The following is a 25,899-nucleotide window of genomic DNA, read 5'->3' on the forward strand; positions in this document are numbered from 1 at the left end:
ATAAACAGGGAGCCAAGGTCGTAGCTTAGGCGCTGTGTGAGAGAAAGCATGTGAATGTTTAGGCTTTGTATGATAAGGTGGAGGCACCAGAGGCTATAAAAGTTTGAGCAATGCTCCACCATTTTGAGATTTTGAGGCTGTCTGCATCAGTGTCCATCTCCCACGCGTGTGTTCATTAAAATCATCGTTTGACTCAACCCGGCCGGACCAGTGTTGTTATTGTGGTTTTTTCTCTTGTCTCCATCCCCAATATTTTGAACCTTAACAGCTTGGGGGCTCGTCCTGTGGTATTGGGGTGGAATTTAAAGGTTTGGACGGTCCGAGGTTGTCGAACGGACAGGCACAAGCCAGTGGTCTGACGTGAGTGGGCATAAGCCGGCTTATCTAAAGGTAAGGCACTACCTGTTGAATTATTTCCAAAGTGTGCCAAATTGGATATGACTAAATTAAAGTCTACTCACTGAAATTACTGGTAGAGTGTCTGTTTTGATTTTGATGAGAATCACCGTGTGTTATGCAGTTAAAGTTGCTTAAGAGTATTTAATGAAGTTGAAGTAAATATGAACGTAATAATGTTGGGTTTGAGTCCCTGGATATTGAGCTGAAGGCTCAGGTAGTTTGGTAGGGAAATTAGGACAGAAACTGTTCCCAGAAGTAACAGAGACTGGTTAATAGTTTTACAAATTAGGTCAGAAACTGTTCCCAGAAGTAACAGAGACTGTTTAATTGGTCGTAAAAAAGTTATCTTTCTTCGGTGAGACCCGTTATGGTAAAATTTCTCAAAATCGGTTAGGTGAAAATTATTATAGGACGGCAGCCCAGAAGTCTGCTAAGAAGCACATAGCCCGGGGGTTACGCCCCCTCCTGGCTGTGGACGCGCGGTCTTGACCTGTCGGCGAACAGGGTTAGTTCAGTTTGGCTTATCTGTGGGGTACAGGGCATCCTGAAATAAGCTAGGAGTTACCGAGTCTCCTCATCGTTTAAAACGGTGTCATGTGCTTGTTTGGACAAAGTTAAATTGAGTTAGGGATTTTAGAAGTTAGGTCAGAAACTGTTCCCAGAAGTAACAGATACTGTTTGATTGATTACAAAAAAGTGAGACTTTCTTCGGTGAGACCCGTTATTTTAAATTTGTCGAAATTTGTTAGGTGCTGAATCTGTCAGGCCTGTCAGTGATTGTAAATATAAGACGTCTTTGTAATATAAAATAATAGAGTTTTGCCTGAGCTTTGTGTGAGACTCTGTGTGACGTGCAGCTGCAGCGCTGCGAGCTATTTTTAGACGGTGTGTGAACATGCAAATGAGCGGTGACGCGCACAGAGGACTTTTGTTGCTGTTTAGCGTGTTTTTGAGTTTTATAATTTTGATTTGCAAACAATGATACATGCCTGTAAGTAAAACGCTGATTTTGCTGATTATGATACTACAAATAAGGTGTTGAATGACTAGGGTGTGAATGATGTTGGGTTTTAAAGCTGAAACTCAGAGAGGAGTGTGTTGGGAGACTGGCATGTAGTCTGCAGTGGTCTGCAAAGGTGGGCGTCTTGCCTGCTGGTCTATTTAACAGTGATGAAAATGATATTAAATAAATCTCTCAGTGTGTTGATACAGGTGGCTACGGGGCTGGACCAACTGCCCCCACAAGCACAGCGGCCGAAGCAAAATTATAGTAATGGAAACCAAACTCAGCAAGAATCAGCAGCTGTGGAAAAGACAGCAGCTAGCAGAGAATTAGAGGAGAAATTAAGAGAAGTTTTAACACATAAAATTGCGGCCAACAGACTTGTGGAGGTTGGGAAGGCGCCTGGAGCATCACAACAAAAAGGTGAAATAAAAACACACACAAGCAGAGAAATGTGAGAGAGAGGCACGTGCTAGAGAAATGCCTCGTTTGAGAAAAAACGTTAAATTAGCCCATTTACAAACGCACATACACGCAATGAAGAAACAGCTTACACCCATGAACACGTGAAGATTTTCCAGCAAGTAAAACAGTGAAACTTAACATACATCCGCCGTTAAATAATAAAGTTTATCCACTACTAACAAATAAACCCTCTGGGTTGCAGGACAACAACTTAACTTCAAAAAAAAAAAAAAAAAATCACAACCAGTGATAACACGACAAATTTAGTGGTTAATAAAAGTCAAATTGTGACATGTTTTCTGTTGATTGATTAATACAAGTGATTACTAAATGAAAGAAAATTCCAATTTTTGTGCTTTTAAACATGATCTTAAGAATTTTAACATGTACCTGTGTTGTCCTGTCAGCTTGGTGGGTCATGAGTGGATTATATGGAGAGAAAAAACAAAAAAGGGGGAGAGAAGGCTGACACAGGGCCTGGTCCCGTTGTTTCTCCCCTCTCTGAATAACGCAGCCAAAATAACATCATTTTCCTGTTCGTTTGTTTTTGTTTGTCTTTGTTTTGTTTTGTTTTGTTTTTTCTCTTTATGCTTGATTACAGGCTGCTTTGTCGGCCCGGGAAGCCGAAGCTGACCCTGGACTCCTGCTCTCCCCTCTACCATCTTTGCTCTCTCCTCCACCATCTTTGATGTGACCCTGACCAAATGCTAAAGCAGCTGGACCCACAACAACAACTTGAAAATGTCAACAGTGCTGCAGGAAAATGATCTCATGCAGCGGAGACGGAGAGCGGTAATCCAAGGCCCGTTTCACTACACGGGGAGATTTCTGTCAGCGTCTTTTCTTTCTGAGAAGACTGAGAAAGGCCCGCCTCCCACCACCGATTCTGACCACCTTATATAAAGGAATTATTGAGAACATCCTGAGCAGCTATATCACTGTCTGGTTCGGGAACAGCACCATGCCGGACAGACAAGCTCTACAGAGGGTTGTGCAATCAGCTGAGCGCACCATTCGCTCCGAGCACCCTGACCTGCACTCAATCTACAGCAGGCGGTGCTGGACCAAGACCAGGAAGATCGTGAAAGACCTCAGCCATCCCAACAACAGACTGTTCTCTCTGTTGCTGTGTACGTGACAAATAAACATCTGGATTTGGAAAACGAGGCACTCGCAAAGCCACCAGCATTGTGCCTGATCGGACACACCCCTCTCACACACTCTTCACACTCTTGCCATATGGAAAAAGACAGCTTCAGCTGACAGAGCTGTGACGAGACGCCCATTAAGCCCAGATGAAAAGTGAGGCCGAGCAAAACCATGCTGACCTTAACCACTCTGCATTAAAACTGTGCAGGACAGTGACGGACCAACAATGACCATCGGGCAGCAAGAAGGGCGTGCCAGAGACAGGAGGAGTAACTGAGGTCAGGAGGCACCTCAGAATGGACAAAACACCAGGAGAAAATAAGCTGAAGGCACAGGTGTCGGGGCTCGGCCAGGAGCTGACCTCTGAGAAGAGCCGAACAGCAGAGCCGCAAAAGGCCGTGGAGCAAAGCAAGGAAAACATCGATGGACTTCAATCTGAAGTGGACGGAAAAGATTGTGAGGTTTCTGCCCCTCAGTAAGAGCTCAAGGCATCAGAGCAGATAACTGAGCATGGCTCAGGAGGAGCTGGCTGATTATCGAACCCATCAGACTTGGAGTCCCAGACACACGACTTGACATCAGGCTCAGGGCCTCAGCAAGGAGATGAGAACAAAGCAGAACGAGCAGCAGTGACAGCAGCTGAACTTTGACCTGAACAAAATCTTGACTTGGCTGGGAGAAACAGAGGAAGAGCTGGAGCAGCAGCGTAGACTGGAGCTTGACACTGACATCCAGACGATTGAGCTGCGTATTAAAACCCTGAAGGAGCTACAGAAGCAAAAGGGTCAAGCTAAGGAGGAGTGGAATAAGGAGAAGATGCAGGATACTGGAGAAAAGCACTGCCTCAATTGGGGCCAGAACCAGTATGGACAGAACTTTGAGCAGCAGCACCAACAGATGCAAACGGACTGAAAAGGAGGAGGGCAGGACCCCAGGGCACGCTTCAGGCCGTGGTTTACCCAGAACACCAGAACAGGAAAGTGATGAACACAGACACCCACACAAACACACACATCTACATGCATTGACTCAGAATGAAGAGAAACACATACGAACATATGCACTCGTTGATTGAGTGAGAAATGACACACACACCCGCAAAAAATCAAAATGCTAATTCAATTCACTGAGAAGTGATCCACACACACACACATCTACGAGCTTGTGCAATAAAGAGTGATACACACACATGCTGATGCAACGAAGAATGCTTTACTAACAAATGCTGCACACAAACATTCGAATATGGAGTCGGGTACAACAATAAGAAGCCATTGATTGTTATTTGGTTAAATGCATTTCATGCCACACAGAGGGCATCTGTGTAGATTTAGGGGACAAGGTTTAAAGTAGTTTGGTTGTGAAAACAATGTCTGTGCGTGATGTCTGTTTATGGCTTAAGGCCTCCACTGAATTGTGTACTGTGCTTCACACAGCCTGATAAGGAGCAGTGGTACAGAGCGAAAATGATGAGTGAATGATGTGAGTTTTCTTTCGGAGAGAATATGAAAAGGTTGTGTTGATTTGACTCAGTTGTTTAAGTTTCTGCCAAAGCAAAACATTTGTGTGTAACCAGTGTCCACTATTGAATCAAGTCAATCCAATATGTCTTTGTCAGTGAAAAAAAAAAAAAGGAGTTACGGTGCCTGTAGGCCTACACAATACAGTGTGTGAAGTTTTGGTTGATCTTTGGGTTTTGCTTGACACTAGGTTGATTCTATCAGTGAGGTTTGGATTGTTCTCTTTCTCTAAGAGAGAGAAAGATGGTTTGAACGTTGGACATGTTTGCAATGGGCCCCAGTATCTGTTATTATATGAGTGTTTTATTGTTTACGTTTGTTTTTTCTTTTGTTACAGTGCACTGAGATAAGAACATCTGAGAGGTGTGATCCACCGGTGGTGATATTTTGGTATTTTGTGAGTTCCTGATTTAACAAATCAGCTCTTTAATCCAGGCCTGAGAGATTGAACTTTAAAGCGCTATAAAATATTCTTATTGAAAACAGTCGCAAAGTATTTTTTCTCCATGATTATAATGAGCTTGGGAGAAAATTCACTTATATGGGACACTGATCCTGAAGCCTAAAAGGATTGCAGCGAGTCAATCCAGTCCAAAGAAGGAAAAACAAACAAGGAGCTGTTTCCTTTAAAATGATGACGTCATCTTGCTGGTGATGGAGCCTCGAATAGGCTGTGCGTGAGACTCCATTATCAGCAACTTCTGGTACGAATGTGTGTGAATGTATGCATGTGACTGGACTGGGATGGACTGACGACTAAAAGTTTTAACTGACTTGGTACTGAGACAAAAACGGTGCCGACTTTAGGATTATTAAATGTCCACAACAATTCACCCAACCTGTAAAAGAAGGGTGGATGTTTTGTTTTGCTTTGTTTTGTCTGCAAGAACAGAAGAATGACAGAGACTAAAGAGCTGTAGTTTCACAGGAGTGTGAACTGCAGGCTGAACCCCTTGGTTGCTAATTTTGAGTTACTGATGTTTGCATTAAGAAAATTGTGTTTTAGTAGCTGTGTTTTAATTAATGTATCACATTATATTGTTGGGAATGTTAAATGCTAAAGTGAAGAAAAGGTTTGATCCCACTCATGACTGAGCATGTTATTATTAACCATAGTGGGTCACTATAGAGAGTCAATTAATTTTAGAAAAAAACAAACAAACAAAAAACCCTCCACCGAGGTCTATGAATAATAGGGGAATGATAGACAGCCACACTCGAAATGGAGATATGTAATGATAAACACTGGTCCCCGTCTTTTGGGCGCTCTCTTGAAGTAGTCAACAATTTAAAAGTAAGATAAAATAACAGGGGCATGTGCTGAGGGGTGGTGCTGCACAAGAACAAGAGTAAAATAAAGAAAATATTGTTTTTAGTTTTGAGAAGTGCAAATTAAAATGTACCATTACACTCAGAGGATCAATATGAAGCTTGATATTTGTTAATTTTGAATGAAGTACATGACTGGTGACTGTTCTGTCCTGAGCTTTTGTTTTTACAGCACCCGCTTGATCACACCAACAGTTTCTCGCCACCGAAGAGGGGTACTTGCAAAAAATAAAGAATGGGGAGGAATATCATCAAAACGGGAAAAAGGTAATCCCCAAAGGGGGTGATAACGCCATAACTTTCACTTATGGTCAAATTCTCAAAATTTGACCCCGAACTCGAAAAATTCTTCAAACATTTAGAGACAAAGTGGAGATTTAGATAAATATAATGTCGTAAACCACATAAGGATGAAGTATTTGATTCAATAAGATGGTGAAATAACAAGCAGCAAAATGTTGATCATATTAAGTATGTTTATTCAAGGGTGCAGAGAAGATTATTATTATTAAAGACAACAAATGAAATAACGAAAACTAGAAGTGGAAAAAATTTGCGTTAACGGTAATAAAATCAAAACAAAAAGGAATACTAACTAAAACTGTACTGAATGTTCACAAAACTGACTAAAATTAACTAGATTTATAGCAAAATGTGTTTGGTTGCATTGATGTGTGCGTGCCCTGCTATAGTGAAATTAAGGTAGTACGTTAGTCGAGTCGTCTGTGTTGCTGCTTCGTCCACGCGCAGAATCAGGTCAGGAAAAGTCGGGAGACAGTGCCAGAATAGAATTGAGGATGATTTTAATATGACTGTTTTGTAGACATAACAAGAGTCTTGTAGTGGAGAGGGACATAATGTCCTCCTGAGACCCAGAGAATAAGAAAAAAACAGGGAGAAAATATTTTCGTTTTTTCTTTTTTTTCTTTTTTTTCTTTTAAATAAATCAAGTGTTATTAAAATAACAATCTCATAAGATGAAGATCAGGGACCAACCCAGAAGTCACTGACACTTCACTAGCTGTAAACTATTGGTTTAGGAATAAGTGATGGCACTGAACTTTCTATTTCACAAAAGTCAATTTATTTAGGATATCTGAGGAAGTACTGATTTTATTTGGAGACACAAAGGAACATTTGGCACTTCCCTCATCTCACATCTGTTTCATTGTTGCACCCAATCATTCTACAACTGAAATGCCTTGGACTGTTAACCATTTCAGGCAAGTGGAGTGAACCATATTTTGCTAGACTCTCATCAGATTGGGGCTTCCTTTTATTGGTCTTTGGAGAGAAGTCTTCATTACTGGTATTGTTCAGGTCTTGTTCACATGTTTGCCCCAGGGTTTCTCAGCCAAGAGGAGCTTGAACCCCAGATACTGTGAGTTCCTTTCACACATTGAGATCACTGATAACTTTCAGCAACGACGTGATCTCGTAGAAACAATTAGGTGTTATGGATTCAACTATAATTGCGACTCTTATTTTTTACTTTACTGGAAAAGATTTCTGCATTTTACCCATATTTTATTTTTAACTCAAAATCAAAATTCCAGATTCTACTACATGTTGGTTTTGCACCAGATAGGACGACAGATTTCAGGTGGCCCTGTGTCTTTCTCTATTACATCTGCCACTGCATCTCGATAATCTTTGTGTGGCTTTTAGTGGGTCCTGACCCTCTCATATTTTGAAAAATCTATGTTTGAATCTCCCTTAATAATTCTGTTAAGAATTCTCTCCGCCTTTGTCAAAAGTTGTGTATTAGGAAAAAGTGAAATAAATATAAATATAAAGTCCCAATGTGTAGAGCACACATTAATAAATTAGTCATGTTCCCTGTGAAAGTAAATGAGCCTAATTCTTAAAGACCCCTGAAATTATTTACTAGATGTTTATTTTTTGAATAAAATAAGAATCTGAGTTTAACAAAACATTTTAAATGTAAATATCAAGCTTACCTTTCTCTCTTCCATAAAATGTGCTTGTGGGCACGCCAGCCATTTTGAAAAGGTGGGAAAAACAATTGGCAAGGCCACACCCCCACACATGTGATATAATTTTAAAGGTACTGTTGTCCTCTCTAAGAAACATCAGGACTTAGAGGAGTGGCAAGTAGAGTATGAGAGCTACAAGCAAAAACTAAATGTGTACTACAGTGCGCAAAAAATGAATTACTGGGTCATCAGGGGGTCATGAGGGACATTTATGACACGAAAAATCCCACAAACCTTAAAGTGCACTTGAAAAGCTCACACAAGAAGGTTAACCTAGCTTACCTAGAAGACCTCATCAGGGGGAGCACACTCCCCCTCCTTGAAGAGCTCCCCCACTTAACTCGCATCCCAAGAAAACAGCTAACCCCAGATAAGGCAGCGTGATGCATCCCGAGATAACAGGACTGGGACATCTAAATAAAGGTGTGAAACAATCGCCTTCAAAAGGTTATCAATTCACTTCAACCAAAATTAGGACCACTCGGTGCGGCAAGAGTTAATAGTCTCAATACCCAAGGATAACCAGAAGAGCATGATTGATATGATGGAACTGAGATTTTGTTACACTTAATTTTTGTAAAACACAAATAAAATGAAACTGAAACTAAGGATTTTCAGAAAATAAAAACTAGACTAAACTAGCAAAGAATTGGTAAAAACTAATTACAACTGGCAAAAAATTGAAAATCTGGAGTCGAAACTAAATAAAAAATAAAACCTAATGAAAATGGCGAAACGTTTAAAACCCTGGTGCAGAGATTGGCAAATCTGACCAGGAAACGTTATAAAATGGATTGTCAGGACAGTCAGCGTTAAAGCCACTTTTGACAGTCCATACTAGGATGGCATTGGACATCTTCGGGGCGGAGGAGGGTTGGTGTGACCAAGGTGTGGTTTGGCTTGTTGTATGTATATTTGAGATCATATGGCTCTGGATGGACCAGTTACCAGGGCATGGAAGGAGGACAGACTCATTAAAGGAGGAGAAGGAATTTCCTGGGATTGGAGATCCTCTGGGTGAGTGGTTGATTAAAAGCATGCATAAAATAGAAGTTATCTGTTGTTATTGATTGGTAATAGATTGATAATTGGCCACATTTACAGCTGTATTGACTTGTTGTGGACGTAGTCGACTTCAGGTTTAAACACTCTAATTAACAGGTTGAAAATAGTGACATTAAAGGAAGAGTATGCAGCACCACCCTGTCAGACGCCAGTGATGGTGGAGCTCACTGATGAATCAGGTGAGCTGGATTCATGGCTGATTCAAAACTAAGATCCCCCTGCTGTGGTCAGTAAGGGGAGAACAGGGGGAAATAAAATCAAGAATAAAAGAGGCATTTATAAACGTTTAGGTGTCAAGTGAAACGGGACAAAAGGGGGTGTTATACTGTTATTTTCAATGTCAGCATTATTATTGTATGAGAATCATGCAACAAGCATTGCATCGATGATCATTTATTGAAGCTTTTGACCTTATACTAACATCTGTGTTCCTGTGATTGTTATAACCTCTGATGAATCTTCTATTTACAGGTGTTAGGATAATGATATAATTTTTCATTGCAGGTGTAACCATGATCATTTTCATACATATTGCAACTTGTTGCTCATTGTGGAGTTGTGCTCAAGTTAATAAGGGTTAAAAGCTACAGTCAGCGCGAATGTCTGACTGATCTATTGAGGGGAAAGGCTTCGAGCATAGAAGGCCGCACGCGCTTACAAAACACTGATATCATGTTATTCTTTGTGATCTTTGCTTCACTTATGTCTTTAAGGTTAGTTTAAGTAGTGGCAGTTAATTAAACGACATTTATTAAAATATTAAATACCTGAGTCAGAACGTTACACGCGGATCACCTTAAGAGTCTGGGAAACTTTGTAGCTGCCTAACTTTTTTTTTTTTGAATGTTCTAGCTCCGTTGATTTGACACATTGGAATGTGTCAAAAAAGGGGGGAAAGTTGAGCTTTAACATCAAACCAGGATTATTTGAACATTTTATAACTTCATTTGTGTCTTTAATACCTTAGGAATGGTAAAGCTTAAGCTAATAGCGGTCCAAGAAGACGGACCTTTTAGAGAATCAGTGAAAAAGCATAAACTATCACTTTCATGTTTAATCATTACTCATTGAAATGAACTGAATAGCGCTTAGAAGATTTGTTAATTTCTTTGTCTTTTGTTAAAAAGAGGGGTTTCAATAATTTTCAGACACACCTTGCAAATGTGCTTATAATGAGTTGGCACTTGGTCTTTTGAAGGTCAGAAGCTTCGTTCGGCGTGATTGTCCGGACTGATATATTGTAGGTATTGACTTTGAGTGCAGAGGGCTAAATGCAAACACGCTTACACACACATAAGATATGATTAGAATAAGTCCCTGGGACATTCTGAATGTTTTAGACCAATTCTGAATCACTAGAAGGTCAGTAGATAACAACATTAGATTATTAGGGTTAGGAAGAGGGGTGTTTTGGTTTTCTGTCTCTTACAGAGAAAGGAACAGACACCAGACGAGGTCACAGAGATGCGAGGATCCTCCGTAGCAGAGACAGACACAGTGACTGCCGAGACATCAACTGGGTCCAAGGGTCATGGCGTTTGGGCTCCAGCTAGTCACCACAAAAGGATGGATCCCATAAACACAGCAATAACCATGAAGGGGTTGGCGGAAATCCGGGAACACCAGACCAACGAAGTTCGAGAGGCTTTTGGGCAAAAAGGGGACACCTTCCTGTTCCTTTTCTGGAGAATACACAGATCGTTGTTTGAAATCGGGGCAGAATAATCCCCTGATCTGTGCCACGACTGAAGGGTTGTCTAACCCCTAAGGTTGAAGAATGAAGAGCAGAGGATCACCCAACTGGACGACACTGGTAGCTGCAGCAATAGAATAAAGGCTGAAAGCTGTGGGAGACAAGGAGAGTGTCATCTGGACCTGCTACTGTTGGAATCATAGTTTTTCTTGCATCTGAATTGCGCAAACACAGAGGTCATCCCACATATGGTTCGCCCCTCAGGGGGACAAAGGACCTCAGGAGTGAGAAGAGATGAACCCGGCCACACTGAATTGAAGGGTGTTTGTGAGGTCATTATTCTAATGACCTCATCAGGGGGAATTGTTAGATTATAATATTATTTTATGCCATGTTATACCCCTAATTAAAGATTGTGAATTATTATGTAGTTTTAGTTTGCATTATTCTCCTGAATTAGAAGAAGCTGATAACTATTACATTAGTTAAACTGATTTGCATTACATTAAACTGCTGACTTGTTGTGAATGAATGATATTGTTTTATGATGCATTATACTGCTGAGTTATAAGAAATCTAATTTGTCTGAGTAGAAGAGAACAGAGTGTGCTGGAGTTTTCTGCCCCATTTCAGCAGGAGCAGATAAACAGGGAGCCAAGGTCGTAGCTTAGGCGCTGTGTGAGAGAAAGCATGTGAATGTTTAGGCTTTGTATGATAAGGTGGAGGCACCAGAGGCTATAAAAGTTTGAGCAATGCTCCACCATTTTGAGATTTTGAGGCTGTCTGCATCAGTGTCCATCTCCCACGCGTGTGTTCATTAAAATCATCGTTTGACTCAACCCGGCCGGACCAGTGTTGTTATTGTGGTTTTTTCTCTTGTCTCCATCCCCAATATTTTGAACCTTAACATTACCCAGCTACATTTCTGAAAGAATGCAAAAGCATTGACATATATTTTTCCTTCCTACAATAGCCCGACGGGCAGGGAAGAGATAGCCCCAGGACGTCGGGCTAGCGATATTGCAAGCCCTGTATCTGATTGAGGAATCACTCATCTTTGGAAAAGAGAGTTTATTACAGAGAAATGGCTCTTTCCAAAATAAAAGCTATATTATCCGCTTCTTCTGGGCTATATTCTCAGCAGCATATTAAACAGCTGTCTAAATGACTCGGCTAAAGTTAGTAGCATGCTTGTTGTTTTTGTCTTTGCACTAGGATGATGTCGGCGTAAATGTGCAGTCATATTCGTTGTGTTCCCACTAGTGCTTTCAGGTTAATCTCGTTGAAATGACCTTAACGCCACAACACGGCAAATCTCCGTTAACGAGCTACCGCCGATCGCCCTGTGCATGGGGCTAGACGGCCAACACGTTAACGAGCTAACTACGCTAACACACTAGTTCCCACCCATGTAATTGAGCATTACATGGCACATCCAACATACTGTTTTACTTTAGTCCATGACTCGCTTACCTTCAGGGTCATACGTCACATGAAAACCAAAATAATTCCAAACGCCAGATCTGAATGAGGGTGGGGGAGGTGCCCTGCGCTCTTCCTTCTGTCTATGCTGTCTGTGTGGAGCGCTCAGTGGATCTGCGCTCGACAGTGCAGCCTAGGCGGAGTAGTCGAACGCAGATTCACTGAGCGCTCCACACAGACATCATCGTCAGAAGGAAAGTTGATAAAATAAATTACAAATGTTGTATTGTTCGATACATATGCGTACCGAACCGAAAGCACTGTATCGAACGGTTCAATATCGATACGAATATCGTTGCACCCCTAATATATATATATGTGTGTATATATATATATATATATATATATATATGTGTGTAGTATATACATTGGGTGAATGTGCAGCAAGCAGGTGAATTCTGTACATTAATATGAATAGACATCTGACTATTTTACAGGATAGACAATATAAACATATTTAAAATTAAAGGAATTGAAATGTACATTGTGCCTTGGTTTAGTGTCTGGAAGAGTCCTGACTCAGTCAATTATAGATGATGTGAGAGGGCGGGTGTGTGTGTTTAGGGCACGGATGGCTTGGGGATAGAAGCTCCTCTTGAGTCTCTCTGTCCTTTCCCGGAAGATGCGGAACCTTCTACCAGATTGCAGAAGTTGGAACAGTTTGTTGCCAGGATGGGACGGGTCCTTCAGTATCTGCGCTGCTCTAGTCCGGCATCTCCTGGTGTAGCTGTCCTGAAGCGGGTAGGTGTCCTTGTTTAAACATGCACCATGGTGTGGTCTTCCTTTGCTTGTGACTTCTTGATGTTAGTAAATACAATAATTGAAAAATACCACGTTACATATAATATATACATATAATAATGTACAACACATTATGGAGTATGCTTCTGCCCTGAGGTCCTGCCTCCATGCACTTATGCAATTAATCGCTAGACAGGTGTATTTATAAATAATATTATATTAGGGAAATTTTCCCAGACATATTTTTGACCTGTGGGTAGAATTGATTGTGAAATGGAAAGGAAAAATGCTTATGAAATTGCAAATTAAAAACATGATGCATTTGAGGTAACCCTTTTTCATTTTTATTTAAAAAGAGAATTTGTTCTAATGTGCGATGGCCGAACCTGTTCCTTTTGGTGGAGATCATTTATCCTGCCTTAAGGAAAATCCCTTCACATGGCCCAGAGGAGGCTGGAGTGCAGAGAAACTGGTAGAGATGCAGTTTTACAGTCTACCTGGGCCCCACAAACTATCAGCTAAAGAGAATAAATAAATTCAATTGCTGCACATTTGGCAGACTAACATTTTCAGATTAATTAAACAATAAAATATATATTTTTACAACATTACATGTAAAGAGTCAAGTGGAAGTTTTTCTAAAGTTATTTAATGATATTTATATTATGGAGGCAGATTTTTGACATTTTATCTTTTTCCCGTTTTCAGATATAATAAACACGCACAAAACAAAAGTAAACGGCCAGAACACAAAGCTGTAAAACCCACCCGATTGACAAAAATCAACTCAAAATTCTCCCACACAACAGAACCTCCTCTATTCCTCGCTGGCTCCAAATCTCTCAGTGGAATGATCAGTGGTTCGCTATCTGTCACCATCAAAACACTCCACAAATCCCGTGAATGATTCGCTTCCTTATAAACCATTGAATCAGATACCGAAGCAGTTAGGTTCTAAATGAAGCTTCGGACGTCACCGATCACGTGACTCTGGCCAAACGAATCAAGCTTCGATACAGTGCTTCTGAAGCAGTGTGTTGATTTTTTTGACACACGCACCGGAGCTTCAGCTTCAAGCGGGCCATCACTACATTACACCCTCTCATCAACAATATTTACCATATTGCAGTGTGCTGCATGACACCGAGACACCTGACCATAGCAGGCACAATGTACAGGAGCCAGAGGTTATCAGGTAAATGGCACTCTGTTTGTTTATGAGTTGGAATTTTAATCTTAAACTATTGCACAATTTTATTTATTTTTTTGGTAAAAACTAGTTTGGTACAAACTAATTCTATCATTATTATAACTTTGATCATTTTGTGTAGTCTAGATCAATAAATATCTGCATTGGGGTCCTCTTCCTGCTATGAAATATTTCTGCTATTCCTTTGCAGTGGTCTGCATGAAAACCATACAGCTCATTCTAGTAGGCATGGTCTCCAGGAACCAGAGGTTAACAGGCAAGTGGTAGTTGTTGAATAACATGCCAAAACTTAAGTGTAAACTGGAACTTATAAAGCACACACCATAGGTAAATAGACACTCAATAAGTACAATATACGGGGTGAGACTAGCGAATATTAAAATTTGAAAGGTTGCATGTATTGAACTGATAACATTTATGTGCTCTGAATATAGACCAATGGTTTAATTGCCTCATTCGGTTTCTGTTTTGCTTTTTCATGTTTTTCAGATTTGTTGATGTCATGATATTGGTATTTTAATTGCTGAAAATGCTTCGATAACACTTTAGTCAGCCTGACCATTCAGACACTTGGAACTACAAATCACCCAAACTATTCCCAGTAAATGGGCAGTTCCTTATGTTTCACAAAAAAAAAGGAAAAGAAGACACTGCTGCCCTGTGATAATCTTTTGTGCGCAGGAAAACTGCACTGTCAAGACTTGAAAGTTGCATTTTATAGTTTATTGATCCATTTTGGCAACCAATAACAAGATCCAGTTTTGTTCCTTCATGCTGCTTGTCTCTCAAATTAAAAAAAACAAACAAACAAAACAAAAGGCCCATCTCAGTGCATGCTGGTCTTATACCAGTCTCTTAAGTTATCAAAAATAGCCCTGAAATTCTTCCTGGCTGACTTGATAAGATAAACAACAAAACAATGAAGTGAGCATTAACCTACAAATAAAAAAATGATTAACCCGGAAATAGAAGAAAACTAACAACAAACTTTATATTTTAATATTTTGAAATTTGTTAAAATACAAATGACTCCAACAGATGCAATCAAGGACCACATGGCCATTTTAAGTGCCTGTATCTATACAGTAAAAGAATGTGAAATCAGATTCTTTTATCAGATCAGTCATTCCATTTCAGTATGTATACATGATATTAAAAAAATCAAATGCATTTGTTCTGTTTAGGGAAGAGTTTTACATCGACTCTGCAGAGTCAGAAGTATCAGACCTGGATGAGGCTGTCCTGGCTTCCCCTGAACAAAATGACTCGCATGTATGTCTCATGAACAACACTGCCAGAACTGCTGTGTATGTGTTTCATGTAGTCATGACCCTTCTCTCCCCCCCCCCCCCCCCCCCCCTTCTTCAGGACGAGATGGACCTTGCGACTGTGTTGAAAGATTTCCAGGAAACGCATCTTGACACCAGCAATTATTGTGCAATAATAGCCCGATGTAGGAAAATCCTACATAGTGCCTGCATGGCACTTTCCAAGTTATATTTTGCCTGGCATAAATTGCCAAATATTGAATTTGTTGGTGAAATGGCCGATGATTATGGAGGCCCAAGGTGGGAATTTTTTCGGTAACCCATTCCCATCTCTCCCACACAATAATAGAATGCGTTAATGTGTTTTTTGTTGTTGCAAAGATGAAATCACAATTTGACTCAATTTTATTTTATTTTTTTACTATCTTTTCCTGCAGCTTATTTATGGTCGAAACTCAGAATTCCCTAGGGATTTTTGAGGGGAAGCCTGGCAGTCTGTTGTTCAGCTATAGCCAGCAGTTGCTGTCAAGCAACAAGTTTTATACGGCTGGTAAACTGATTGCTTGGTCGATAGCACACAATGGGCCAGGGCCACGGTGTATCAACAGACACCTGTTCTGTATGATGTGTGGCCAGAAGACATCTCTTGATGACTTCGATGTAGAGGTCTTCATGGACGAAGACATCAAACAGAACATAGAAAAGGTAAAGCTGTGTGCATGCTGTGGTGTAATTAAATTCAGTGAAACACAATGCATAGCTTAACTCATCAGTGGAACGTCTCAAAATGTAAGTACACTTAGTGAATGCTTTAAACGTATGTATTTATGGAGGTGCCTAATTTTCAAGGTTTCCAGCTGCAGCACCCCAGAAGACCTGGCAGACTTGAAAAGTCACCTTGGGGACTGGATTGCAGGCTGTGGTATCCCTGACATCTACACTGCCACACTACTTGATGTTAAGAGGATAAGGGGCGAGATTGTATCTCATTTTGCGTTTCACAGGTGAGAATTTGCTAGAAAATTACAAAGTACTTTCCTGGTCAGTGCTCGTCTTCCCATTGTGTTCCCCCCTAATAGTTAACACTTAAACAAATCATCAATCTGCTGAGTTGATATCTGTATTGCAGTTAAGGTGGTGTTTAAATTGACAAAACAAAACTTTTTGTTTTGTTTCACAATTTTGCTATGTTGTATGAATTGAGAGTACAATCTGTGGTCAACAGGGTTGCCAGCATGATTCAGCAGTTTGTTGCCGGTATGGACTCGTGTGGTCGGTTCTGGCAAATGGTGAAGAGATGCTGGAAGCAGTTCCTTCCTGTATTTACAAATGCAGGAAATAAACTTACAAGGAACAGCTTCCAGGATCTCTTCACCATTGGATGGAGTCCAGCTGGAAGTAACAGACGTGAAGAAGAGGAAGCCACCATCTTTCAGTGGGAATGGTGGCTTATGGCCATTCAGGGTGAGTACATAGAATACAACACATGTCTTGTTTCTGTTTGAATTGCTTCAGGCATTTCATGTTAAATACAGTGTCCACAATACAAAATACAGACAACTAAATCGAAACAACACTTGGGTGCAATAAAACCTTAGAACTTTGCAAAATCCACCCCTTCTTAGAGCATATGAGGAAGTTTTTGATTATTTTACCTTTTAGGTGAGGTATTTGAAAGGAAACCACCTACAACAAATATTTTTGGAAGATTATTTCTTTTATCCTCTGTCATCTCTACCAGATCTTGCTTGTTTAGACTGATAGGATGTAATTTGATTTTCATTGTGATTTCTGGTAAAACATTAATTTTATTACATGACCGAAAACTTCTCCTAACACTAAAATATTAAATAGTTATATTACATACTTGTATTTAAAATATGGTAAAATTTATGATTCAATTGTATTAGCACATCTGAGAATTAAGTAAATGGCCTGTATTTGTATAGCGCTTTACTAAAGCAGTCATTCACCCATTCACCCACTGGTGATGGCAGCTACATTGTAGCCACAGCCACCCTGGGTCACACTGACAGAGGCGAGGCTGCCGGACACTGTCGCCACCGGGCCCTCTGACCACCACCAGTAGGCAACGGGTGAAGTGTCTTGCCCAAGGACACAACGACCGAGAGTGTCCGAGCCGGGGCTCGAACCGGCAACCTTCCGAATACAAGACGAACTCCCAACTCTTGAGCCACGATTGCCCCCAGTATTTTTGCAGTGTTTAAGATAGAATAACACAATTTGAAACCTGTCTCCCTTTGAGACAAAGGTCATTTGTTAATTAGATGCACTGCCTAACTAGAAGAACCTTCAGGTATTCCATTGACTATAACAAAACCTCCTGTATATTAGTGTCCTAGGGTAATCGAGTGGTGCAATGACAACACCCACGCAAATGTGACATCACTAGAAAGCCAATGTACTCTTGCAAGGACAGAATGAATAACTTAAAAAAAAAATACACATTGCATAAACAGTCCTTGACATATAGGTCTGACTCGGAGGACCAAAATTAATTTCCTGTCTTAGCAGGGCAGGATTGCTTTGAGTAATTTTTTTTTTTTTAATACAATGCTTTGCAATAATTGTTTTGCCTAACAACCTGTTTTTGACTCCAAAATAGTCATTAACGCAACTGTTCTCCTATGCAGTCAGTGTAACTGATTATAAATCTACACATTGCACCTTATTTAACACTTTTGGATTTGGAAAGGTGTAGCTGCATACATGAACTGATGCTGGGAAGCTGTGGTTAAAACCTGTGGGCTTTTGGGATGAAGTTCTTATTGAAAGTGTTCTTAAAGGGGATTGCTCCTGGCACTCAGGCTTCTTAAAGATTTTACATTTTAAAAGTGTTTTTACAAATGACTGTTCATTGTGTGTATATAGTTATATTTATAGTCCAGTTAAGACAACTAGGGTATTCATGCATCAAGCTATGCAAAATAAGTGGTGTTCAGAAAGTTTCCAGAAAATAGTTCAAATGACAATTCATCTAGAAATATTCTTTTGAAAGATTGTTGTTTATGTTCAATTATAGTACACTGCATAGAGTGGGGTTTTTTTTTTTTTATTTTTTATTTTCAAGATGTACAAGAGATGCCAGACAAACTTTGAACTAAAAGACACAGACTTTTGTAAAATAAAATATTGTAATGTCAGTTCTCATGGTGTCTTGTCTATTTAAAAATTAAATTTGAGGCTTACCTGTTACTGTTAAATACTGGTATTGGGTTCCATTGATGAGGGCTATGTAGTACAATTATTTGCTTAAGTCAAGGTAAAAGGTTAAATGAATTTACCCTCATCTGTTCTCAAACCAAGAACTGAAGAATCCATCTCAACTCAGAATTAAAAGTTACGAATTAATTTTACTGCTTTCGAGAACAAAGCAGTTTTAACAAACTGACTTTAAGCTCCGGCGTTAACTCTGAGATTGGCACCTGGCCTTTGACTATAACCTGGTTAAAAATCAATTATGCAAATGTGGTAGAATTTGGTAGTATTGTGGTAGAATTATGTAAGAGATGATGGCTGTAAAGCTAGTTTTTTTGTAAAAAAAAAATAACGTCAAGATAATGAACACTGGTATTAAAATTAGATTTTATACATAAGGCAATAACTGTAATTACCAAAGTAAAGAAAATGATTTGTTAGACTAAGTTTGTTGGTGAACGATGCTTAAAAAGTGTGTAGCAATTTGGACAGTCAATCCAGTGATTGCTTTGCTTTTTCTATGGTCACGGCTTACCTACTTTATTACAGTCATTTGGCTGTACGTGACAATATATTTAGCTAAAGTTCCTTCTGCTTGTTTAGGTTTATCCCTGTGTTATAGGTTCATTCAGCCCAACCTCAGGAAACTTGTCTGCTTGCCTACTGTCATCTCTACAAGCCTAAAAACAATTTTAAAAGAGGCTATACACATGACATTTTTTCTACTTAATTTACTCGTGTGTGCCATACAGAGGGAAATATCTCAATCAGAATCGCATTTATTGGAAAAGTATATGCGCAAACACATACAAGGAATTTGGTTCCATTTGAGGGCGTCTCTCAAGCACAAAAAAGTAAAACACAATCCATCTATGTGTGTGGACATACATAAATACACACGCACACAGGTGTATAAACTAACTATATAATACACAATCTAATTCTTTTACACAGAAATTACAGGATTACAGAAGTTAATACCAAAGAGTGCAGTTGCAGTCTAGCAGTGTGACAGTTCAACCACTTAGGAGGGAGATGGCGAGGGGAAAGAATTTTGATCAAAGTTAATGTCTCCACTTGTTTCAAAAAGAGAAAAAAGAGCATACTGTCATTTACTTGCTTTTATTATTTATTTATATGCCCTCCGCGGACCATCTCTGCACTGCGTGGGTGATTAGTGGCTCCCTGCACAGTAAGGGCTGCACACAGGGACAAGACGCACTCGGTTACGATCGGATCTTCCCTGGGCAGGGGGAGGTGATGAACTGTATGCCACTTTTTCATTGGCATACATTAAGTACAATGTTTTATTGCCTACGGTGGGGCAGGTCACATACTGGGTGAAGGCGGGCAGTGTGGAGTCCAGCGAGACATGATTAAAGTCCCCTGATATTAGAAGAAGAGCTCTCGGAGATTGCGTTTGCAGTCTGCGGACCACAGAGAGTCACAGGCTGCCTCCACGGATGCTAACGGCTAATAGCTCAATGTCTGTGTTGCAGAGTTGTTCTTTCACAGCGATGTGCTCAGCGATACCACAACCGTCTTTAACAAACACTGCCAGCCCCCCTCCTTTCCTCTCACCGCTGTCTCTCGTCTTGTCCGCCCGCAGCAGCTGGAAGCCGGGCAGCCTACTCACAGAGGGAGTACCGGGCAGTGCCGGGGTACTGCCACTGTGACCGGGTTAGCGTCATTAGCTCCTCAATCATATCAGGGAGCGATCTCACATTTACAGTGATTACAGGAAGGAGAGATGGTGTGTGAGGTGTCCTCGGGAGACATCACCCCCGTTTCTTGCCTCACTGGGGATGTAGGGTCTGTCTGCCGGTAGCGCAGCTGCAGGGCGCAGCGCTAACAGCTGATCCCTAATGTAAACAAAGGAGCCATGCGCCGAGCGTCCAAACACGGGTGAAAAAAGTGGAGACAAAAGAAGAGAAAAGTCAACATAACTAGCACGAAGCGGTAATGCAAGATGGCAGGATCTGATTGCTAAGACATAAGTTAAAGGTTAAGAAAAGTAAAGAGGAAAATAAGAAAGAGGCTCAGTTAGCTGCCATAACAGGTAACACAGTTAAGGTTTCAGAAAAAGTATTCTGTCGTTTGTTTGCTCGATCTTGCCTTAAACACATCAAAATGCATAGTGGGATTATAATACAAGTGAATACTGGGACAAGCACTGGTACTGAATAGGCAATCGCTTAGCAGCAAGGTGAATCGGTGATGCATTAGTGTGGTCTGCACTTCCTCTTCTTTGATTGGGTGAAATGAGTTGAAAGTAATTGGATGAGGGAACCATGGGGAGTGCCCTGCATAATTTCAATAAAACGCCGTTTTAAACGCCGTTACAGCTGGCAGAGAACGCCGTAAAAAACGGCGTTCAAAGATGCATAAAAACGGCGTTTTGTGCCAAGTAGCGTAAAAAACGGCATTTCCGTCTGTCTTTGAATGCCGCTTTTTACGTCACTCGGATGGTGCGTTCAGGGCGCCATCCGAGTGACGTAAAAAGCGGCGTTTGTCGGAACAGAACCCCGTTTTTTTCGGCGTTTTGAATAATTAAACGGCGTTTTTTACGCCATTTCTTAACCAAACGGGTTAGGAAAGTGGCGAATTTTGGCACTAATGGCTTGCCATAGCCTGACCTCCACCTTCGCCACGGCACAGCGGCTACGCCTCCCACCTTGGCTCAACAGAGGCTCCCGCCCCAGAGGCTCGGCTGTGTACCCCGCCCGCTTCCTCTTCCCGGAAAAAGCGGCGCACACGCCGCCATAACAAGGACTATTTTCAGCCACTCCCGATGGTGAGCTCCAGTGACTCTTTTTCGCACTCACCATCTGATTATTCACTTAAAACGCACAATAGACTCATTTCTGATTCATGGGGAGTTTCCCTCCTTGAGGATGACGTGGACTGGGAAGATTTTTTCTGCTCTGCTCCCCCAAAGACTGTAAATAGTGGTGGCAGGAAAACCAGAACAATCCCCGATAAACCTGCCAGTATCACACACCCAGTCACTATTTCCACACCCATTACTCAGCCATTTCCCACCGGCACGGCGGCCCAGATTCGGCCTCCTTCCGCAGGCCGTTTCACCTCCTCAAATGGCTAGGGCCCAGTCTACACCCACACCAGTACCAGCTCCCAGGAGGAGGGCAGCTGCGACCCAGTCCACACCCGCTTTGGTTTCTCGGGTGGGGGGGACTGGTGTCCAGCCACCTCCTGTGCCTGTCCCAGCACCCAGGCTGAGGGCAGCCCGAATCCAACTTGAGCATCCCAGAGGCCCAGCCGAGGCTCTCCAGCCAGTGCCCTCATGCTCCAGAGGCTCGGAAGAGCTAGCCTGCTTACTCATCAGTCCACCACTTCATCCACCACCTTATCCAGCCTTTCACGCACTAGCTTTATCCCTGGTTAGGCTAGCTGAAGTGTCCCCTGCTCAGGCACCAGCTTTACTAGCCCAGGCTGTAGCTTTATCTCCCTCATTAGCTCAGTCTATAGCTCAGCCATCAGCTGTACCAACCTCAGCTCAGCCATTAGCCTCACCGACCTCTGTTTATCCATTAGTCTCCTCAGTCCAGTCAGTTCACTCACCTGCTGTTCAGCCTTCACTCCAGTCCCCTGTAGTTCAGTCTCCTCCTGTCCTCCAGTCCCCTGTAGTTCAGTCTCCTCCTGCCCTCCAGTCCCCTGTAGTTCAGTCTCCTCCTGTCTCCCAGTCGCCCGTCCACCATCCTGTTCGGTTCCCGGACCTGCAGCCACAGCACCCAGAGCCAGCTGTGAGCTCTCCTGCTCCTCAGCCAGGGGTTTCCGCGCCCGCTGGCCCGGCCCCTCTTCAGCCAGAGGCGTCCGCGCCCGCTGGCCCTACAGCTGTGGCTCAGTCACCCCCGGCTCCCGTGCCGTCGCCTGGTCCAGCCTCAGCCTCAGCTTCTGCTTCGCCTGGTCTAGTTTCAGCTTCTGCTTCGCCTGGCCCAGCCTCAGCCTCAGCTTCGCCTGGTACTGCGGCTGCTGCGTCGTCACGCCAGCCACGTTCTGGACGTCATCGCCGGCATGGCCGCCACAGTCTTCCTCGCGGCCGCCCACCAGACCTGCTCAGGGGCCACCGCCGTCTTCCTCGCGGCCGCCCACCAGAACCGTCTCATCTCGACCGCCGCGGCCGTCCACCGGACCGGCTCAGTGGTCGCCGCCGCCTTCCTCGCCGCCGCCCACCTGAACTGTCTCGTCTCGGCCACGTGGCCGCCCACCGGAACTGTCTCGGTGCGGACTCCGTCCCTCCGTCCTGGGCCCCCTCCGCCCGCCCTGTTTTTTTTTTTGGTTTTTTTTGTCTTTTGGCCGTCGGGTGCCGGCCGTTGAAGGGGGGGGGGGGTACTGTCAGGGTTCCTGGGTCGGTGACCCAGTGTTTTCAGTTTTGTTCATGTTCAGTTTATTTTGCCACTTCCATGTGCTCACTTCCTGCTTTTCCTGTGTCAGCTCGTCTTGTGTCATTAGCCAGATTATGTTCAGCTGTGTACTCACCGGTCTCTCATTATCATCCTCATCAGTCTGTGTATTTAAGCCCTCTGTTTCTACTCGTTCACTGTCGTGTCATTGATGTTATGTGGTCCTTCCCGTGTGTTCCCTCAGTTCAGTCAGCCATTCAGTTGTCCAGCCAGTCCGTGTCCGTTCACCCACTCCTTATAATAAACCTTCACCTACCTGCGAGTCCTGCGTTTGGGTTCCTTCTTCCTCGCCTCCACACAACGCCTGACCGTCTTTCTTTGTCGTGTTTTATTTATCAATATGCCTGCTGGCATCAGAGCAAATGTTTGATAAAGCCATAATATTTGGAAAAACTGAAGATGTTAGATGTATGATACAGACTAAAAGCAGCAACGATTTGAGTGTGATGAGAGAAAAGTAGTAAAACCAGAACAAACCTAGTATATAAAAATAAGGTTAAGAACCCCACAAGTGTTGAACAGCTGTACTTCTAAATGGTGCTTTTAAAAACAAACACAAAAAAAGATCAATTTGTGTATTCAGTTCTTTTAATTGTTTAATTGTTCAATTTAATTGTTGTAATAAGATTCAACACAGTTAATGTCTGCTCATATCCCAAATAATTCTTGCAATCCTCATGTCAATGAATCTCCACTAAGATAAAAAAAAATAAATGGATTCCCTCAAGTAGAAGCTATTATCTGAGAGAATTCCCCTTTATTCCCCAGATGTATTAAAGTTGGTCAAGACCAGGGGTAGGGAACTCCAGGCCTCAAGGGCCCTTTTCCTGCAAGTTTTAGATATCACCCTATCAACACATCTGAGTCAAACAACTAGTTCATTACCAGGTCTCTGGAGAACTTCAGGGCATGTTGAGGTGGCAATTTAGCCATTTAAATCAGCTGTGTTGGATCAAGAACATACATTTATAAAAGTGCTTTAAATCAAGATTAGATGTTGTATGAATTAATTAAAGTGAAAACCCGCAGACCTGAAGATGGAGTGTCAATACAATATTATTGTCACTGCTACATTTCTGTAATGCGAACCAGAAATTATTTCCACTAGGGGAGACCGGGGATAGTTGTAACATTTTTGACATTTCTGTCTGTAGCTTGGAGCTCTTTTAAGGTAATGGATTCAAAATGTAATGCAAAGTATTTACATGTCTCTGCTATTAAATAGTGCAGCTATTTTCTCTGCAGCACAATTACCCATTGCATGGTATGCTCTCAAACACAAAGAGTGAAATGTTACAATTAACCCCATAGTCTGGGTTAGTTGTAACATACCCCGGGGTGAGATGTAACACAATGAAATAAGGGTACTGACAAAATCTTAAGATGTAATCTATTTTATTCAACACCGGAATGCACTTATAAACATTTATGTAGCTATTTGTGTGTTTGTGAGTGTGTGTAGGAGTGTGTGACAGAGTGCAGAAATATAGATTTTGAACATACTGTAACAAAAACTTTTCACCAACTGAATTTTTCAATAATTTTGGTTGGCCTTCATTGAGTCTTCATTGGCTCGGTGGGGATTATAACCGACAACTCTTGCCACATTTGAACATAATAATTAACCTGAAAAAATGTAGCTGTGCACCAGCTTCATCAAATGAACTGTATGTGTTTCTGTCAAGTTTTTAATCACCATCAGAATCACAGTGGTGACAGATGTATGGCTGTCCTGGAGTGCAGGCCTCATGAGCCCACAGTGCACAGGTCAGGCACTTAACCCAAGCTTCTTTTGGCTTTGAGTTATTGAAGTTTTCCATGCACACAATACAGAAATTCTCATCAGCATCTGAGGAATCTGTGTTGTCCTGTTCAGTGTTATTCATTTTCTGATTTTTCTTTCGTGATGTGGAAAGCTTGGATTGTTTTAGGTTTGTGGGAGTGGATTTGCCTTGTTTCTGGCACAGCCTCTTCTTTGGAAAACTTATTTTCCTGCTTCTCTGGTCTGCTTCAAGGGCCATCTTAACTGGTGTATCAGTGAGTATTGCTGTTTGTTTCCTTTTTCTTCCTGTTGAAGGGGTTTTTCTAGGTCCAGCTTTTGGTAAGGGTCGCACATCTTCTGGGTTAAATCCCAAGGAGGTCTGTGGGTTTTCATCACAGCCTGATGAGGGAGCAGCTTGGAGGTCAGTTGGGAGACTGGAGATGTGAGCATCTGGAGGAGTGGTCATGTCGTCAGCTGTAGGACTGGTGAGATGAGCAGCAATAGGAGCGGACTGTTGGTCAGCTGGAGAAATGTCCATATGGACTGCTGGAGAAGGACGATCTGTGACCTGTGATGGAGCAAAGTCACTGTCCTCAAATATGTTTGGATTGTATGGCCAAATTCCACAGCACTGGAATCCAGCCTGTATATTCTTTGGTGTAGCTGCTGCTGGAAGTGCCGTCCTGACAAGACCTGGTATTTCATATATTGTCATGGTCTTTCCTGGATTCATTCTCATCCAGGAATCACTTGCACTGTTCACCATCTTTTTCAGTGGGCCATAAATACTCCTGTCAAGTGGTTGGAGTTTGTGACTGCAGTGAGGGGGAAATGTGAGCATCACAATTCCATTGCTCTTGCAGAAGTCAATGGCTGCAATTGACAGGTGTGAACTGTGGTTATCCATGAGAAGAATCACTTTTCTTTCATTGCTGACCTTGGTGTGGTTTGCAAAGTGCTTTAAAAAGATGAGGAACTCTGTTTCTTGCATCCATCCTGACTTATTTCCACTGCCAATACTTCCTACTGGCCCATCTCTGACAAAGTGGTCTGCATAACGTATGCGTGGGAACACAAACATTGGAGGAATTGTGTTGCCAATGGCATTAACTGCACATGCAAGGGTGACCAGTGAACCTCTCTCTGCCGATGTCATTGCACCAACTTGTTTAG

At 42.0% G+C, this 25,899-nt stretch overlaps 1 protein-coding gene across 1 annotated transcript in view; it reads left to right on the forward strand.

Moving 5' to 3' along the window:
* The window catches only part of LOC146640092 (uncharacterized), a 29,840-nt gene extending 4,231 nt beyond the window's left edge, over window positions 1-25,609 (forward strand). Inside the window, exons 5-13 of the mRNA XM_085350271.1 lie at window positions 13,973-14,038; window positions 15,238-15,325; window positions 15,422-15,636; window positions 15,759-16,026; window positions 16,171-16,325; window positions 16,547-16,785; window positions 20,150-20,220; window positions 22,501-22,782; window positions 25,502-25,609. Of these exons, the coding sequence (XP_085206397.1) occupies window positions 13,973-14,038; window positions 15,238-15,325; window positions 15,422-15,636; window positions 15,759-16,026; window positions 16,171-16,325; window positions 16,547-16,785; window positions 20,150-20,220; window positions 22,501-22,782; window positions 25,502-25,609 (1,492 nt within the window). The remainder of the gene's footprint in view (window positions 1-13,972; window positions 14,039-15,237; window positions 15,326-15,421; window positions 15,637-15,758; window positions 16,027-16,170; window positions 16,326-16,546; window positions 16,786-20,149; window positions 20,221-22,500; window positions 22,783-25,501) is intronic.
* The last annotated feature ends 290 nt before the right edge of the window (window positions 25,610-25,899 follow it).

The sequence above is a fragment of the Diplotaxodon limnothrissa genome, linkage group LG1 (assembly GCF_057381915.1).
Source record: "Diplotaxodon limnothrissa isolate DT_005_m linkage group LG1, D_limnothrissa_male_GT1.1, whole genome shotgun sequence".
Taxonomy (NCBI): Eukaryota; Metazoa; Chordata; class Actinopteri; order Cichliformes; family Cichlidae; genus Diplotaxodon; species Diplotaxodon limnothrissa.